Here is an 18,747-nt window from a genome sequence, read left to right on the forward strand (position 1 = left end):
CGTGCGGTCGGGACGCTTTAAAATCTATCGCCGCGTTGTTCGATGAACCAGTGCATACTTATTTATTATCTTATTTAGATTGATGCGCGACCGAGGTGCGATTAATCGTAAGAGGCCACTTCCCTCGGTGCTTCAACATCTTGCACCGCAATTTCATTGCGAGTCTCTCGAAATGATCGTCGAAAAAAGCGCTTTGGATTCCTTATAAGTAAACTATGCCAATTCTCAAGTTACCAGCTGCAAAATTGGAAGCGGTTTCTCTCATTACATCGTTCATGCGACTCATCTATTATCTCTCCATGGAAAACAAATTATTCCTTTTGAAGCGGTACGCGCATAGAGAGCTACTTCTTCCTCCCCCTCTCCGTGCACCGTTAAGCAGACGAATTAATTGATTTGTTGGTGCGCTGGTTTAATCGGAGCAACGGTATCGAAATAATAGTAGCTCTGTGAAAGTAAAATTGACACGTGGCTCCGTACTTCCGGTCCCTGGCACTCTTCGTTCCTCCCTTTCGAACTAAGAGCCAAGGTCGTGATCGACATTCTTGCATTCAGAGGCACGAGGATCATTAGGACGATCTCCAGTTCCCTATATTCGTTGTATCGGCGAAGTTAAGAAGAAGCAAAGCTGGCGCTGCTTAGACGAAAGGGGGATCCTACAATTAGTATGCGCTCGGCAGCGCACGGTGTCGTTAGTATATGTTCAAGAGAAAGTTAGACAAATATTGGGTACGTTGATCGCGGCGAATTTTTCTCGACGAAATGTTTGACTTTCGTTCCACATTTCGTAACGCTGAAACGAAAACGAACTTTATTCTGACGAGAATAAATAGCCGGGACTCTCTCCGCCAATGGAATGGGTTCCCCGGATTTCATTAATATTTTACGGTTCGCCGCGTGTCGGTGATCGGGCCGACGGAGTCCGTGCGCCCGTCGCTGGTAATGCGTCAATGAGAACGGCACGTCACGCGCGCATAAAAGTACTTATCGTTGGCAGAAGCACGCCTCGTCGTTAGGAAAGCGACTGGAGCACATGCAGGCCCGATTGACCGAACGGCATGCAGCGAACTTCGAAAGTAAGGCCTCGATCACGTTTTGTTCGACGTCGCGTCGCGTCGCCGCACACACCAAGTAGACGCGGCCCGAGCTTCGTTTCCATTTTCTCTCTCTCTCACCGAGCTCCGCTTTTTCCACGTGCCAATTCGTAAATCCCACTCGCCCGAGCCCCTTTCCGTTCCATCTTACGCAACTCCAGCTTCCAGCGCCGTGTCCCCGTCATCCGCCGGGAAAGATGCGCCAGCTGGAAAGCTTCCTGCGAATCAAAGAAGTCTGACTCGCGGCAGCTCGGCTCTGGATTAAAATTTCGTTCGGACGAATCGAGGGCACTGTGCGCCTTTCAATCGCATATTTAATGCCGAAATCATTGCACCGCGGTCGATTCCCCCCTTCCACGGCGATCTACGCGCACCGCGGCGTTTTAGTCGGCGAACTAGACTGTTTAGTAAGTTCAGATACGAAAACACATATTGTCCATTAGCGGCGAACGAGGCTACATTGCGCGTATTTGTCCATGTGGCACATCTTCGAAGAATTCTCGCGAGAATAGACGACGCGCATTAACCGCGTGGCTCTCGAAAACGTTTACACGTTTCCGCTTTCCTTCGAGGCGGACAAATCTCGAGTACCATAACTTCCACCCTCCTCGGAACAGTTGCCTATTTTTTTTCCAGTTCGAAAGATACAGGGGAAGGAAGAACGAAGAAGTACCTACTTGTTCGTGGCTAGAGCCAGGCGGTTTTGCAAATTTTACTCGCCCGCGTTCTCGCGGGGTCATTTTTCCCGAGGTGCAAAGTGAACTGCTGGGAAAGGGCAAAAAATAAGGGGAAACTATCCACGCATTTTGCAGGGAAATTCATCCGACGCGTGGCGAGCGAAGACTCCCCGAAGGCAGGGGAGGGGGATAGCTGGACTGCGCCAAGGGATGTAGCTGAAGCTGCCAGCGATAACTCCGCGGAGAGTGCGAGATCAGAGCCAGAGGGGGTGATGGAAAGGAGAAAGAGAGAGAAAGAGACGCGTGGGACAAGAGAGAAGTCGCGATTGGTTAAGCCGGTTGGAAAAGCCCGCCTGGCTGCTCGACCGGCCGGCACTTCGCTCAGTTCTCCACTGTGCTCCGAGTGAATCGGAGCTTTCGCCAACCAGACACACGGAGAAGATCCTCGCTCCTTTACGCGATTCTTCGACAGCCTCACGCATCCATCCGTCACCCCCATCGTCGAGCGCCAGAGCACCAGCCGCACTTTCCTGCACCTACCACGGGGATAGTCTCTTCTGAATTTCCTTCGGAGACGTCCTTGCCCCTCGCGGTGCTCGGAGGGCAAGACCAAAGGGAAGGGACGATAGAAGAGGAGAAACTATGCTTGTGAACGAAAAGACATTGCTGCTCACGGTTTAGGACACGTCGGGGAACCCTAGTATTATCGCCTTGGGAAGAAAAGGGATCGCTGTTTCGAGGGAAACCCTTCGCCACGATCACGGTGAGTCCTGTTTGCTATTCACTGTTTATTATACACCCAGTCGTATCGGGCGGAACGGCGCGGGGTACCAAGCGATAATTAGCGTCGCTAATGCCTTCGGTGAAAGCTGCCGATACAAAAGCAAGACACTCTGTCGAAAATGACGATTACACGAGTGCTTTGCGAGCGAGAGGCAGCAGTAACGCGAAGTAGAGGTACAGCGAGTAGCGGGTCAACGAGAGCTACGAGTCAAAGGTGCGCTTGGAAAAACATTGTTTCCCTTTCGAACGCTCTGCGAACGAACAATAGCTTTATCACGGGCGGGACGAAAACGCGGCGTGTTATGTTTCGCGGAATCGTCCTCTGTGCAAAATGAGTTCACTCGGTACTAATGCTTCTCATTAACGAGAGGTCTTCGGGACACGCGGAACTCGTTGGCGGAGGATCATTCGGGAAGCAACGCTAAAGGTTCCTCACGAGCTGTCGGCCAAATCATCCGGACTTTGTTTAATTCCGTTCTCCACTTTGAACTTCCACTGGCATTTAAAGGGGTAGTTTCCACTCGGCCCACGAACTTATCGTTAGATTTCACCGAGTGCTAGCCGCGAAGCTGACTAGAGTTCCTTATCGAGCAGGTAGGTTGACTCCGGTTCTTAAAAGCCCTCGGAAGCGGTGCTGAAAATTTTCGAAGGCGGGCCAAGTTAGGAATGCAAAACCGCGCAGGCTGAATACTCGTCAGCGGGCATTCAAACCGAAAGCCTTGCTCAGCGTTCCACGATTTGCGGTTCTGTTCGCTCGTGCATCCTTAATCGTTTCGGTCTGCGGGCCTATTGATTTCTCGCGTTAACGCGATCTCGAATTCAGAACGCGGGACTGCCTCTTGATTGGCATTAATCACTGCAGCGCGTGTACAACGCCGCCTGGTTTAGATTTGCAGAGAGCATTACAAAAGGCTGCGAACTTCCAGGCCCCAGCGATTCGGTATTTCTCTGCCGCGCCCGGCCTGAATGGTTGTCGCGCGAGTTTCCTCGCAGTCCTCTTCGCCGCGGGTAGACGTTGTCGAGGTGGAAACGCGTCGCGGCTTTTTCACAATACGCAAAAGTTTCTTTTATGTCGGATACGGCTCGCGACACGAACCGTCGCGTCAACTTGGCAAGCTTTTACTAAAATCAGCTCTTCCATGCGGATCAGCCTAAACGGCGTTCACGGCTAACGCATATAGAAACTATTCGAACTGGGTCGCCACCTTTTTCCCCTCTATTCCGCAATACTCTCCTTGTATCCAATCCACCCCGACTCTTCGCGCGCGCGATACATATTGCGTCTGTTTCATCGGCGTTCAGGAAGAGTGCCAAAACCTCGTGCACCTTAAACCTTTGCTTGCCTGCAGGAAACCGCCGCGCTCCGTTCCTCCACCAGTGGAACTTCTTGCTGCATCGTATCGACCAGCAACGTAGATTGATCTCGCAACTTTTAAGATGCCCCGCGGGCAATACCTTGCCATCTGCTCTGCCAGCCAAATTGCATTGCAAAGTCTCGTGGCGTGCGTGGATATTAATGAATATGAATTTCATTCCGCGACGTGTCGCGAGCTCTGAGGCTCGCGTTTCCTTGTTACGCGCTACCATTAAGGCGGAAAAGTTGGGCTTCTCGCGGACGCAAGGATTAGCGAGGCGTGGGAACAAGCTGTGGTTCATACCGGCGTGTTTCTTGTACTCCGAACGAACGCCGCAATACGTTTCGGTTGTTTCGTGCAATCGCAGACGGGATAACTTCGTATTCTTTCGGCACGGTGCGGTGGCGCATAATGCGCGCAGGCTCATGCACAGACTGTTCCCGGTTTAATGTACGGTGTCCCATAAGGTTCATATATCTCCCTTTACAACCAGGAAACGCGCATCGTCCCTTTGCACCGAACAGCATTCATAAATCCAAAGGGAAGTTGAGTCGAGAGGAAGGGCACTCTCGTCCCGTTGTTGCGCTCGTGTCTTTCTTTTATTTTATACGCGGCGATTGAAACGCGGGTTCGAACAATATAGGGGAAAGGTGGGATAGTTGATCAGCGGGGATGCATGATCGCATTAGTTTTTTAATTAATATATTGGCAATTTGTGCCTGCTGTCAGGCTATCCTGGTAATGTTTGCATCATCACAACACTTCACGGTGCAGTTTTCTTTTGGGGGCATATAATAATGTTGGTAGAAGCTTCGATCTTATTTGCAGCCAAAAAATAAATATTTCAGTCTGCTTGTTTTGCCTCCTTTTCGAATAAATCTTGCATTTTCAACGATTTTAAATATATTAAGTAAGAACAGCAATTCCTGGTCTATTAATGCTAGTTATTGATTGAGCTAAATATTTAAGGTAATATCATTTTTCATCTTTTGCAAATCGAGTGCATTGAGGGATACTTGCTGAAAATGCCCTAAAAAGAACCATAGAACGGCTAATGAAACAGAGAAATACGGCAAAGATAGTGAGAAGGGAAATCTTTTCTTCATCGTCATCTTAATCAGATGTCTAAGTGAAATGTCTTTTAAAAATGCATTTATGTTGTTTTATGTCAGAGTTTAATTCTTAGGTTTTCCTTTTTCAGTAATTCTTTCAAGTTAGTTATAGTTTACATTCTTTTTACGATATTCCCTTTATTTCATCTTATTGACGAAGATAATAAATATTTTTTAGAAAGTTAATGTGTTATTTACTCTTAAAATTCATTAATCAAGTCTCCCCTTCAGTGGGGGATTTTGGAATTCAGTCAATAAATTAGTTTCCAGCTCTCAAATTTCTACAAATATATTCAGAATCCTCTAACATTCACAAACTTACATAATGAAATACAAACAAAGCAAACCATTATTATAATTTTAATAACAAAAGCAAAACTGTGGTCAACTATCCCAGCTTTCCCCTACAAAATACTTTCTTGGCACGTTTGGCGATCGGTATTTATCGCGTCGAGAGGCGTGCACGGTCGCGTGGCAGTAGCTTGTACGAGAACTCGTGAATTTTCGGCGACTAGGTCCACCAAAGCAGAAGGGGAATATTAAAAACACTACGCTCGTATTCACGCGCAATTAACTTACTTTCACGTGTCTCTTTACGGTTCCAACGCGGCTGCTCTTCATCCTCGGTAAATGAATTCTTAATGAATTCTCGAGTTAAAGAAGGCGGAGTAGGGCTTGTAGCGCGGGTCAGACCGACGTTTCCATTTGAGTTTCCGATTTCCGTGGGAATGCTCGTCCTCCGCCACCTCGGACAAGGCAGTCAGCGATTGCATAGCCACGAATCAATTATCGAGGGCACAGGATATACGCAACTCGCTCGAGGGACTTGAACGTTTCACGAGAATCGGTAAGTATCCAGTCGAGAGGTCATCGGTTGCATCGATTTTCGTGGTCCCTTCGAACGGCTCGAGCGCAGCAGCCGCGTCGACGAGAATATGGAGGAACGTTGGCGTTGCATTATTTATGGCAGAATTCGATATCCGTAGTTAGAAACGTTCCGGAATAACAGACCATCCGACAATTGGCGATCGACTTATTTCAAGTCAATCGGAGGACCCATTTGGAGAAGGCTTGTCTCTGACCTAAAAGGCGCTCGCCGGGCTTTCGGAGCGGAGTGCATTCGCGCGGCGGGTCATTGTGTAATTACGATCCGCGTTAAAAGTTAAGAGTTAAGTGTCGCGAAACGCTTCGACCGTACCCAGCTTGCGAGTTCCAACGGAAATAACACGGAGGCGCGCGCGCGCACCGAGCTACGCCGCGTCAGCTATTAATCATTTCGGTCGGAGCATCAGTCACATTTATTCTAATAAATATTCATGAAGCGGATGGCGGTGTCGCGTCTCTGTTGGAAAGTAAATTTTCAAACGCAATAGTCGCGAGCGAAATAGAGTGCCGGTTGAAAGAGAAAATTGGCAAGAGCGGAAAGCCACCTGAAAGAGGTAGAAAGAGGCAGTATGTATGTGCGATTGTATGTACGCGCGAGGGGGCTTCTTAACGCGCGCACCTCTGTCTCGTTGCTGTAATTTATTTCATGGGATTGATGCCGCTCACGGGAGCCCATAACTTTCGTCATTTCTCGAATCAGGTGGAAGACCACCTAGAGAAGATCCGGAGAAATTCTCATCGATGTAAGAAGCGAACACATGTAAATCGCGTGACCCCTATTCGGGACCCGATTCCAGCCGAAGTACAGCAGATCCTTGCGAACTGGATGAAACCGTCTCTTACTCTAAGCCCGCTTGTGCGTAGGTACGTTGGCGTTGCCTTGGACGCTGGACAAACCGTGGAAATGGATTCGACGTTGAAGGGGAAAGTTGGGAAAAGAAAGGGGATGATAATTTTCTGTCGGCGCGTAATCGCTGTTACGTTGGGTTCGAGTAATGGCAAGCCGAGAATCGATTTCTCGGATCGAACTGTCGAGCTTATCTCGATGGCTTGACGGGCCAAGTCCGTGGCCTGCGGACCGACTACTTTTTCTCGCTTTTGCGGGCTTTTATTGCTCACGCTATGCCGCCGCGCCGGCGAACATTCGTGGGACTGCGTATCGGCGCGGTTTCGCATGCGCGTATCCCAGGCCCAGGTAAGGCCCAGCCACGATGAAAATTTCATCGCACGCGAGAAGAGGAGCGGTAGCGAGACCGAGCGGCCTGCATACGTAATACACCTTCTTACTTAGCTAATATAGGCCGGTTTCATTTCGTTTCGTTTGCTTTTGGGGCCACGGCTCCCCTGGCGGCCCTCCTGCCGATATCTCGTTAAACGTTTCTCCTCTCGATGGAAATAACAGCTGTTTCTGCCGGATCTAGTCGCCAGGGAGTCCAGCGTTCAACGTTCCTTCCACGCGTCCTCTCCATTCAATCGCCAGCTATGCGGGTACTTGCTTGGTAATTGCGATCGAGATCGGGTGCTGATGACTATCCCCACGTTCTCCCACGAAATTCCGCGGATCTATCGGAGCGCCTAGGTAGCGAGAGAACGAATCGATTAACGCGTCCCGGTAAAGGTGCCCGCATCGAAACGAGAGGACCGAACCTTGCGTACAGCTTCTTTACTCGGCTATTAACCTCGATAATTTGTGATCTTCGGCATCGGAAGACACCGAAAGACCACTTTCGTTCGATACGCGAGGGCTCCGTTTCCCGGAAACCCGTGGCACAAGTCGACGGTTAACGTCGCTCATTAATTCCCATCAATGTAGTCTCGATCGTGGCCGAGCGTCGCCGTCGCGCCGATACGCTCGCAGACTCACACACCTGCAGATTTTGCATGCGCTTACACGCCTGTTCACACGCGCGCGGTAACCTTGTGTGGTCCGCAGGAGAGAGAGATAAAGTGAAACCATGGGGCCACGCTGTCTCGCGATCCAACCTCGATCTCAGGGCGGTTCGCGCCGGACCACGGTGCCGTGCCGCCGCACGGTTCTTCCCGCTCCGGTTTTCCCTGCCCCCTTCCTCGCGTAAAAATCCCCTTAATTCGCTTATACTTACACCGGAATAGTAAGATTTCGCAAGAATTCGATGCGTGCTCCATTCCATCCTCCACGCTCGCCTTTTTCTCTTCAATTTCTGTCTTCTCCTCGAACCGCAGCTGGCGAACTCTTACGTAATCTCCAAAGATAAAAAATTCATCAGGCGCATTAATCGCCATTTACCGATCGCTAATTATCTGAAGTTACTTTACTAGCCGCGAATAGGCACGCGGTTAGTTAACGAGCGACATGTTCGCTGTTCCGTTCGGAGCGTGAGCCCATGAACGTTCGTCAACGAGCACCGGCAATGACTTTCTAACGATGTAAACGGTAATTATCTGTGTATCTGTATTGTGCGTGGCCAATCGGGAAGAATCGTACATAGGCTGGTCGCTTTTTCCTGCAACCTCGTTTCGATCGGTATCGTGAATAATATGATGCACTGGGTCGAAGCTCCCTACTGCCTCTCTCCGTAGAGACGATTCAGCGAGAACGTAGGACTCGGTCGTTGCGTTGCGTTCGTAATTTCTTCGTCGGTCGAATCGAGCGGATTCGATCGGCGAGGAATAAAAAAGTGTTTCCGGAACCTTCGAGGAGCAACGCGGCGCATCGATCGCTGAGAAATATCCCGCATAGTTGATTGCCGTGGCACGGCGAACCTTATGCCGGCAACTCTGTCTCTACTTTCTCCGCTCTTCCTGTTTTCCTCCAATATCCTCCAGGCATTTTATCTGTCCGTTCATAAATTATAGCTAAGTAGAGATACGACCCAACGAGCAAGGTAAGAAATATTTAAGGGAGTGGAAGCGAGGGGTCGCGGAAATTCACATAAATTTCCCAGCGTCACGCCCAGGAAAGCCATGAAAAAGCTTTCGTACGCTGCTGCTCGTTGACGAGGAAATATTTGCTCGCGAACCTTTCACGCGATTGGCAGAAGCTTCGATGCTCCTCTCCGCTCGGCGGCTAGCTGCGTCGATTCCACCCGCGTTGGGAAGTTTTTCTTAAGAACGACGGCTTTCCTCGCGCCTACGTGGTCGGGAAATTCTTCGAGATCGGCGTTTCAAGGCCGAATATCGCCGAATCTAGAGGCGATGTAGCCGCAGAAGGCGGCATTCTTTGCCCGCTCGTCCATGCCGGGCAGGCTCTTTCTTTGGGAATCTTCCTCCAGAGAGAGAGGAGATCGCCGCGGCGTGGCGCGGCGCCCGAAGCATCGTCTACCGTTACCACGTGTCTCTCGATATGCCACGATCCCACGTGCAAATACGACGGAGACCGTTTCCAGCAGCAGGCTTTTCGAAGCCCGTGCGAACCGACCATCCCTCCGTTCGACCTCCTTTCCGTTTCCGTACCTCCGAAATCTGTCTATTCGTCGCTGGCGGGCGACCGATGCGACGCGCCCAGCGCTATCGCAGCATCTTTTGACTCGGCCGCTGGAGCAACGGTGACTGGGGAATTTAGAAATTCGTCAACGGGCCCCGACGCCGCGCGGAAACAGTGCGAGATGCCCGAGGACGTTCGAAGAAGATTTAAACGATTCCTAATCCCCCGTTTACGACGTCCTTATCGGCAAATAGAAATCAGGGGGCACACGGGCACACGTGGACGGCGAGGATTCGTGGATGCGTGACCCTTGCGCGTTGCCGAAGTGATTTGCACGTGTCCCCGGTGAAAGTATTACCTCCACAGTTTTCGATTCGAATTTACGGACGACATTCGCGCGGTTCAGAATTTTGAATGTCCCCTGGCCCACCTGGACAATCTCCTTTCATTGAATATATTAATAACTCGGAGGCAAACGCGACCCGGGGGGGGGGATCAAGTTTCTAATTTCTCGGAAATATACATATAAAATTGCAATTAAACAGCTTCGTATGGAAATTCCGAGCGTTAGTCTCGATGGTTGCCACTTGCAAAATGTCGCGCGTCGATAATCTATCGACACTTATCTCGTCCGCTGACAAGCCCCATATGACTCACGCGCTCGTATACCCAGATACTGTACATAATTTCCATGCTAACCGGCACCGCTATGACAGCACTAATTAGTCCTACCACTTATCAGCAGACAGGATCGACTTTGACTAGGTAAACGATCGTTTTACGCTCGCTCGTATATCAAGCCAGCGGACGTACAATTTTCATGCCTAGCGAGAGTGAGACCCCGCTTCCACGGCCAATCCTGTTTAGCCTTGAATCCATTAGACTACTTCTGGACGTAGTCGCTGACGGAGCCGATTCGATTCGTTCAGACGAATCCGCGAAACTACTTTCACCGATTTCCAGGCGGAGATTCTTTAGCAAGTTACAGCGACAGTACGCCTCTGTTGCATAAAAGCGCTTCCCTGCTTCCCGCACCCCCGGCCAACGTTGCAACCTCGCAGAAATTTTCGCCACCGAGCCTCCCACCTTCTCGCCTCGCCCCATTCAAATCTGTTTGCTCGTTATCGGCTCTATCTCGAATGATCGTCGATGAAAGGTATCGGTCGAGCGGAACGGTTTCTCGACGCTCTCGAAAAAGGACGAGCCGCCGTCGTGGACGTCCCGATCGTGGGAACGTAATTCGTGCCTCGGTTCGGATGGGTCGCGACCTGTCTGCGAGTATTCGGGGTCCTCGCGTGTCCACGGAAACAATACACGGATGGATTGCGCGGACAACGTTCCAGAGTTGGGCAAAATGTAATCTAATTACAACTTACAAATTAGGATTAGAATGTAATTGCGTGGTTGATTACACATTATTTTCTGTAATCGTTCGTTTAGGTAGTTGACGAAACCAAATGGTCAACGTGCATGCATTTTGAAACGCGTCATCAAAATCGCCCGCGAAACCATTTTAAAATCAATAATCTTATTACTCTTATATTTTTTATTTATTGTAGAAATGTAGTTCAATCGATAGAAAAAAGTTTTACTCCATTACTGTAATTCCTGTCTTCGCAATAAATTCCTGAGAATCGCTGAATTTATCGGCGCGCTAACCAGAATGGCCCCTTAATAGAAGATCGAATTATTGTTCCAGATGAATCGGAGAAGATCGACGGACCTGTGTCGGTGGCTACTCCTGGCAGGATTCCTATGCTGTTCATCCTGCCAAAGCGTTTCGTCCACCTTCGAGAACAAGACTGGTGAGTGGACGACGATTTCGTTTCGCTGGTAGCAGTAGCAGATATTAGCGGTAGACCATCATCGGATAAAGTTAGACACCGTAGATTTATGAAACGTTAGATTACGTAGTCATCGAGGCATCCATGTTTGCGCGCGGATAGACAACGATAGCTTTGATCGGTGGCCCGCCTTGCGGATACTTTGACCGCCGCGGGTAAACGTTGAAACCGTCAGGATTCAGGAAGCTCTGGAAGCCAGCTTCGCGGTGCCAGATGTGGAGCCGTGCCCTCAAACGTGCAATCGCGAGCTCGCGATTTTATTTGCGCGAGGAATTTCCGCGGCGGAAACGTATTTCCCCTATTCTCGAGGGCGTAGGTGCGAGGTGAAGTATTCAGAAGTGCTATCGATCGAAAGGATGATTTGACCCGCGAGCTGATTCTTCCGTTCCCTTTCGGAGCGGTTGAAGCTTCTCGATCGCCGCGTAATATTTCATGAAAAAAAAAAAAAATGTATCGCTATTGCCGAGAAATTTTGTGCACGCGTGCATGCTTGTGGCCTGAGCGTGTGTGCCGGGTCAGTAGGTCACTCAGCTCAGTGCTAAAAGAACACTCACGCGTGTCGATACACATACGACGTAGGAAAACGCCTGTATTCACGCTCGCGCTAGCGTGTTTCAAGTATCGACTCATTCCGCGTATGCCTACCTTGGTTACCAATTAGCTTGTCCTGCTCGGTGTTCGCCGAGAACCTCGGCGTCTTTAGCGACGCGACGCTGGTCGCGTGTACTCGTAGCGATTAGTGGCTGGATGTTCGTTAACACGGAATTAGTTGGCGATAAAGTGCAGACTTGTCCCTGCGGCGTGCAGGCACGCTCTTTCAGTCATTAGCGCTTAAAAGCTCAAACTAAACTGAGATCTGCGAGTCAGAAACGCGCGTTCGTTGCCGTTAGCCAGTCTTCAAAGAGTCGCGCATGAACCAGACGTTAAAGCGCGAGGAAATAATGCGCGAAGCTTTTAAAACGAGAACGCACTTGCGCCACTGAAGCTAACTTTTAATACGGCTCTCGTCAGTCCTGCAGGATTTCTGCGACGTATTTCCTAGCTTCTTTCCCCTGGAATATTAAGAATTTTCGACGGAATAAATTCTCGCAATGAAAGACGGGAAGACTGAGCGAAAAGAAAGCGACTGCAGGTTTTTCTTACGCGTATATTACACGCGTTTCGCGGCCCGTCCTGGTGCGATTTCGGCTAGGTACTCGGCGCTGCTTTTCCCCGGCTATCGCGGACGGAAAAGGAAGGAAAAGTAAGGGAAAGTAATCGAGAAGATGGAAGAAGTATTCGGCACGGTAATTAAGATGGCATCAGCGTACCCTTTAACGGCAGCGGTTCAAGCCTCGTAACAATAAATCCGGGACGCGGAAGAAATTCGTTCCCCTCGTCTGGGCGACGGCACGAACTGCAAGCTCTTAACCTTAATGAATCTTTGCTCAGTCGTCGACGAATGGAGCAGTTCTCTCGAAAACAGCCGGCTCTGCGTACCTTCGTTTGCTTTAGCGTGCGCGCAATACCTGCGAGCAATCGTCCCGACGCTCGCGCCTTTCAGTTTCTCGCGAGTTCCGAGACGAAGAATTCTTCGTCCTCCCTGTTCTCGCGCGGTGCCGCAGATCGGTTAAGTCGATAGCTCAACGGATGACTCCTAGAATCGCCTCGTGATCTGTTAAAACTCCTTGAAGCAATTACTCGGTCACAGTGTCGGTGCTGCGTGGAGTATCTCTCGGTAAAATATGCATCGCGCAAGCTGCAAAACTTGGCGGATGATACGTCTAGCCATGAATTATGCAGAAATGGGACGAGAGATGCAGGGAGAGACAGGGAGAGGAGAGGGATAGTGTGCCAGCGGAGTAACCGTGTTCGCTGTTCGCGTACGTTTCTGCGGCTATGGATGTGCCCAGCATCCGCGCAACTGTGTTGCGTCGCGTGACACGTGTATTTATGCGACATGACTCGAGTAGTGGCGCCTGCAGGCCGTTTTGCCCCCGTGGGACGTTCAGAGACACCAGCGTGCCTCTGTCCACTCGGCTTGCCGATGAAACATTTATCCCGCCCGTCGGTGCTCGTAACGAGAAACGGGAGGAAGGAAAGATAGGAGGAGCTGGGAGCGATTCTAGCCACGCGACTCCTTCCTCCCCGAACCAGAATTTTCCCTCCTTCCGCGGTCCGGCGACCGCGAAATTTCCTTCCCGACCACTCGACACTTGTTGTAGTACGCTTGCCAGACTTAGAGCTCGAATTAGAAAATCGACCACGTGCTCCATTCCCATTCGATATCCCGCGAGGAAGCTTGCCGATAATGGCTCTCGAGAGCTCGCGTTTTCTCTTGCATTATCGAGTCAGTGGACGTTTCTATTTCCACTATCTGTACCGTGTCCATGGCGGACGAGAGCATCATTAATGCTCGCGGACCGAGTACGGCCGCGTAGGAAATGCGCCAAGCCGCGTTACCTTTAAACCGAGACAGAGCAGAGAAATCTCCTTGTCATAATCGATAGAGAGTTCTTTTTCCGAGCGACCAGCGAACACACTTCGGGCTGGCTCCGTCGCGCTTTAGACGCTGATAGCTTCAACTGCAACCTGTTCCCTTTGCAAGTTGGATTCGCGAACGCCTGCGGCGAGTACCTGCGATGTCTGCCTGCGTAAGAGATACCTACTATGTAGCGCGAATAGTCGACGAACCGAATGACTCCCAGCCGAGTCTGACGACGTTCAAATGAAAGTCGGGAGGCGTAGAGTAGTTTGAAGTTGGATAAGAGGAAATATCGCGAGTGGCCAGTGAAAATTTATAGCTAACCTGCGAAACAGCTATGCAAATCATTCATCCATTTTCACATTCTACCAAGAGCTACGAAGCCGCGTTGCGTTCGATTTTATGATCATTGAGGAACCGCGACGTTAGTAATACGGCTATGATAAATCAGTCGAAGCACTGGCCCGGTAGTAGAGGGAAACGTACAATAAAACGGGAAGCGATTAATCAGCACGAGGCGCGTCGTTGTTCGAGACACTGCCGATTTATTTAAGCTGGACCTTGGGTGGTATGATCGTTCGTATCGGATATTTATCCCACACTCTATCGAAGCGCTTCGCGCGCTCGTTCTATTGTCTGTCGAGTCACGAACGTGAGCGGAATATTTCTGTTCGCAGGTCAAGACGAGAGCAAACCACGCGTCTTTTCACCTCGAATGGACTACGACGAGTGGACGCCTCTCGGCCGCGGGGATCCATTAAAGAACAATCCGACCTTCGATTACGTGCCTCCCGTTCTCGATAGAGTACAATACTGGCTGGACTCTCACACAACCGAGCCGTCTGCGAAGCGCGACATTCTTGTTCTGGGCGTCACCGCGAAGAAGACCAGCCCGAAAATACCCGATCAGTTCCTAAAGTTCGTCGACGGGCCGAAGTTCGCGAGACCGAACCACGAGCTGTCTTTCAGGAACGACTTCACCGGTAGCACCGGCGCGGAGCCACCGAAAGTCCTGCGGACCACGAGCTTCAGGAACGGGCCGATCGATTACAGGAATCAGAACAGGATACAGTCGGTGCCGGCTAGCTATTACCCTAGTCCGTACTTTAATCAAAAGGCCAAGCCGTACACGATGATGCTACCGCCGCCGTTGGTCCAGAAGGATAAGCTGGTGAGCTTCGTAGAGCCGACGCAACAGTTCAGCACGCAAACGGAGGAAGGGCCGGTGATCCAGGAGTCGCAGTTCTACGCGATACCACCGAAGAGTTACAACCAACCTCCACCGTCGCAGACTCCTGCCAAGCAACAGCAACAGTCGGTCAACTCCTCGAAGCCGTCGAGCAAAGGCGTCATGGTCTCTCAGATTGAAACGATAAAGAGCGTGTACACTCCGTCCCTGCCGCAGCCTACGAAGTCGCGGTACGAAACCATCACCACGCCATCCGTCTCCTTCGAGAAATCCAATTTGATTTACCAGTCCACTCAAACGCTTTCCGGTGGCTGGCCAGGTAGCAACGGTCCCGTCTCCACGCCTACCACGTCCGACCATTCCACTTGGCAGCCACCGGACTATTCCCGCGACCACTACGACATCGATCACCACGTCGCGGCGTCGTCGCAGCACGAGGTGGTTGTCGAGCAGAACGCGAACATAATCGTCGACGGGGAGAGCAACGAGAACGAAGAAGTGGTCGTGGGCCAGAAAGAGGCAGCCGCCACGTCGGACAAACTGACACCGACCGCTTCGAACCTCGCTCCCCCGTCGACCAACTCCTCGTCGGACATCAGCAACGGAGACGACGAAGAGGAGACGCTGGCCGGCCAGTCTGGCGAGAAGATGCACATCGTCGTCGCTAATTCTCCCGCTACCCTGGACACTGAAACGCACAATGCGAAAATGGCACCGGTGGCTGTGGTGATGCCGACCAACTATTCGGAGAAGAAGCTAAATCTCACCTCGCAAGAGACGATGCTGTTGGAGTCGACGACGCCCGAAACCGAAGCAACGAGCGAAAACACCTCTAAATCTCGACCCGAGCTTGCGAGAAACCCGGCCACCGGGTTCCCGATCTTCCTGGAGGAATCCCAGTCTCCTCAATTTCCAGCTATTGTGCCGAATAAAATGATTCCGTCCCATCATCAACACCCGCCGCCTCTTTCCCGACACCCCGCCAATTCCGTTCACGCGTTTGGATCCCCGCAAGCTCCCCTTCAGTCCATGATGCATCCCCAGTCCAGACCTAACCACGCGATGATGCACTTCCTCGGCAGTATGCGCCCGAGTATCGGCTTTCGACTGCCAGGCTCGATGTCGATTTTTCCACCGATGACGCACATGCACGCACCGCCGCCTATGAAACCCATGCCGAATCAGATGGGTTCGTCGATAGCCGTGGATCAATCCCATCGACAGCCCCCGCAGATGCCAGACTTCCCCGTAGCATTCACCAACCCGCCAACCCCCTCGCCCTTGGCGGAGGATCACTCGTTCGATCATCATCGATCCCGTATTCCGGATATGACGACTTTGCTCACCACCACGCCTACCCCCTTCTTGCCAACCGTCTCCTCCACAGAGAATTTATCGCCGTTCGTTGCCACGGACAACCAGGACCCGGGAAGAATCAATCATTCTCCTCTGGGGACAGCGCTGGACAAGGAGAAAGAAGAGAACTCGAGGGACGACGAGGCGGCCCGCGTGGTATCGACCACCATGTCCCCGCAGGTAACCACTTTGCCCAGCCTCACCACGGATCCAATTTTCTCGCACTACAAGCAGCCAGCCAAGCCTATGCGAGGACCGATGTACCTTATCATTCAAGGCCACTCGAAGGTGAAGACCTACAAGCCCACGGTGACCAAGCACGACTACCCGGTGGCGAAGAACGAGATCGCGGGAAGCGTGACCGAGAGGCAGCTGTCCAAGTTCGAGCAGTTCGTTAACGAGAATACGAAGAGCGGCGCTGCGACTAACGCGGCGGCTGGGAAAAAGGAGGCGGAGGAGAAAGCGCGGGCCGAGAAGCTCGCGCAAGCTCGGCAGGGTAACCTGATGAGCCTCGTCGAGAGCGGCTTGGGCAGCTTCACCGTGTCGCCTTCCGTTTCCGTTGCCGCATCCGCCACGGAGGAGGAGCACCAGCCGAACTCGGTGACGATGATCGAGATCAACGGCAACTAGGGCCCGTTCACCTTGGAGAAACGTACGTTACGGGCGCTCCGCGTCGGCCGCAAGGGAATCAGCCGCAGACGAGCCAGGCTGGGCATCGATTCTGGTACCTGACCCGGCAGTTCGGTTCAGCAAAAGCGATTCGGCGAACGCGCGGATCTGAACATTCGCGCGGCTATCCGGCGAATCGAGGCGGCTGAAAAACCGACGCCGACGCGCAAAGTGTCTTTCGCTGTTCCGCAGCTTCGGTTTCGAGATGACGATGGTAATTTGTCGGTGACAATCGCAGCCGACGAGGCGCGTCTCGCTGGTTACTTCGTAAGACTCTGTTGTTGTTATTATTATTATTATTATTATTATTATTATTACCATTACGTTTTCCTCGTTATTTATTATTTTATCATATAATTTCGCAGTCACCTTCGTAGAGGCTGAACGCGGTCGGTTCGCGATCGAGCGTACCTGCCGCGGTCTCATTCTTCATGAGAGAAGCGCGCCAATTTCTAATGTGCCAGTATACATATACATATACATATATTTATATATACTATACGTACAGGGACATACATATGAGATACACATAGGTGACTCGTCGTGGCGGGTTGGCGGCTAGCGGATTGCTCAACGAATTTAGACGGATCGCGCGGGGGGAAAAAGTTGCTGCACGTGCTCATCGCCGTCGCCAAGATCGATCTCCCACTGGAGATAGTCTCGATACCACTTTCAGCGCCGAGCTGTTGGTCCCCATTCGGTGCACATTAATTACTGAAATATCCGAGTAGTTAACGACGACGATCTTGCCGAGGCAAGGCCATTTGGATATTTATCGAAGCTGAACGTCAGGGACGGGCTTCTACTTAGGATCATATTTATTATAGTAGCTAATAATTATTGCGATCAAAGTATTTATTGCATCGTTATGGTAATTCACGACTCGAGGAAACTCTACGGCATACATACATAACTACATATACAGATATACATACATATGTGCTCTCTCTCTCTCTCTATCTCTCTCTCTCTCTCTCTCGGTTTAACGTAGACACGATCGACGCAACGAGGTACCCTTTGCTCGTGGTCTCGGTATTCATCCGTTTCGTGACCGATCGGGGATCGGTATAATATTTCACGGATTTCCAAGTGTACGGTAGCCAGATTAGCGTAGGTCGTTCTATTCGAAAAAGAAACATGTTATTTATTGTTAGACGAACGAGAAATGCTCCATGTGACTTACATTACACTATTATTAACACTAGTCTTACGTTCACCAGTTACCACACATATCGCGTCTACTATATCTACTAACATCAACTTTGTACCCTTCCCTTTTCCCCGTAGAAATTGGTAGCTGTCAATCGTGTCCGCGATACCGCCAAACGAAAGAAAAAAAAAAAAAAGCACTGCTCAAGCGTATCTTCGGCATCGTCGATATACCTACACGAGACGGACACAGACTGCGAGCATTCACTTCGTACGTACTATAGATGTGTACTGTGTTACATACGATAATTGTACCTGACGGTCACACGTTCTGTTGTTTTCTTCGGTTTATCAATAAACTAGCGCAATACCGATATCGATGTGCTGCACAATTTGTCGCTCGGAGCTCCTCGGTTTCGTAGACCGTTCGCGCTACGAATTATCCTCGCCTCGTTTGCTGCTCCAGCCGTCCTCGCGGGTGTTTCTAACGCCGTTAGATGAGATAGTGCCTGATTAGGTGCGTCGATTAAAAATCCCGCGCGAGCGACGTTTGTCGAGCACGCAGCGCGACGCTCGCATCGAAGGAACGACGATCGATTACACGCCCATCGTATTATTCATCGGGAAGGGCATCCCCCCGGGGCCATCCGCAGGGTCAAAGCTGCCGAAACGGTACTTGGTCTCGATTTATCGCCGCTAATGATCCTTAATTCTCGCCCTCGACTTCTCCCTCGGTGTCAGCTTCGCGTTTCTCCGAAGACTCTCCG

At 50.9% G+C, this 18,747-nt stretch overlaps 1 protein-coding gene across 1 annotated transcript; it reads left to right on the forward strand.

Moving 5' to 3' along the window:
- The first annotated feature begins 1,018 nt into the window (after positions 1–1,018).
- Positions 1,019–18,357, forward strand: LOC143371123 (uncharacterized). Its single transcript, XM_076816014.1, has 4 exons — positions 1,019–1,076; positions 1,907–2,534; positions 11,009–11,114; positions 14,295–18,357. The coding sequence occupies exons 3-4, from the start codon at positions 11,009–11,011 to the stop codon at positions 16,790–16,792; spliced, it is 2,604 nt and encodes an 867-aa protein (XP_076672129.1). The 5' UTR covers positions 1,019–1,076; positions 1,907–2,534; the 3' UTR covers positions 16,793–18,357.
- The last annotated feature ends 390 nt before the right edge of the window (positions 18,358–18,747 follow it).

The sequence above is a fragment of the Andrena cerasifolii genome, chromosome 7 (assembly GCF_050908995.1).
Source record: "Andrena cerasifolii isolate SP2316 chromosome 7, iyAndCera1_principal, whole genome shotgun sequence".
Classification (NCBI taxonomy): domain Eukaryota; kingdom Metazoa; phylum Arthropoda; class Insecta; order Hymenoptera; family Andrenidae; genus Andrena; species Andrena cerasifolii.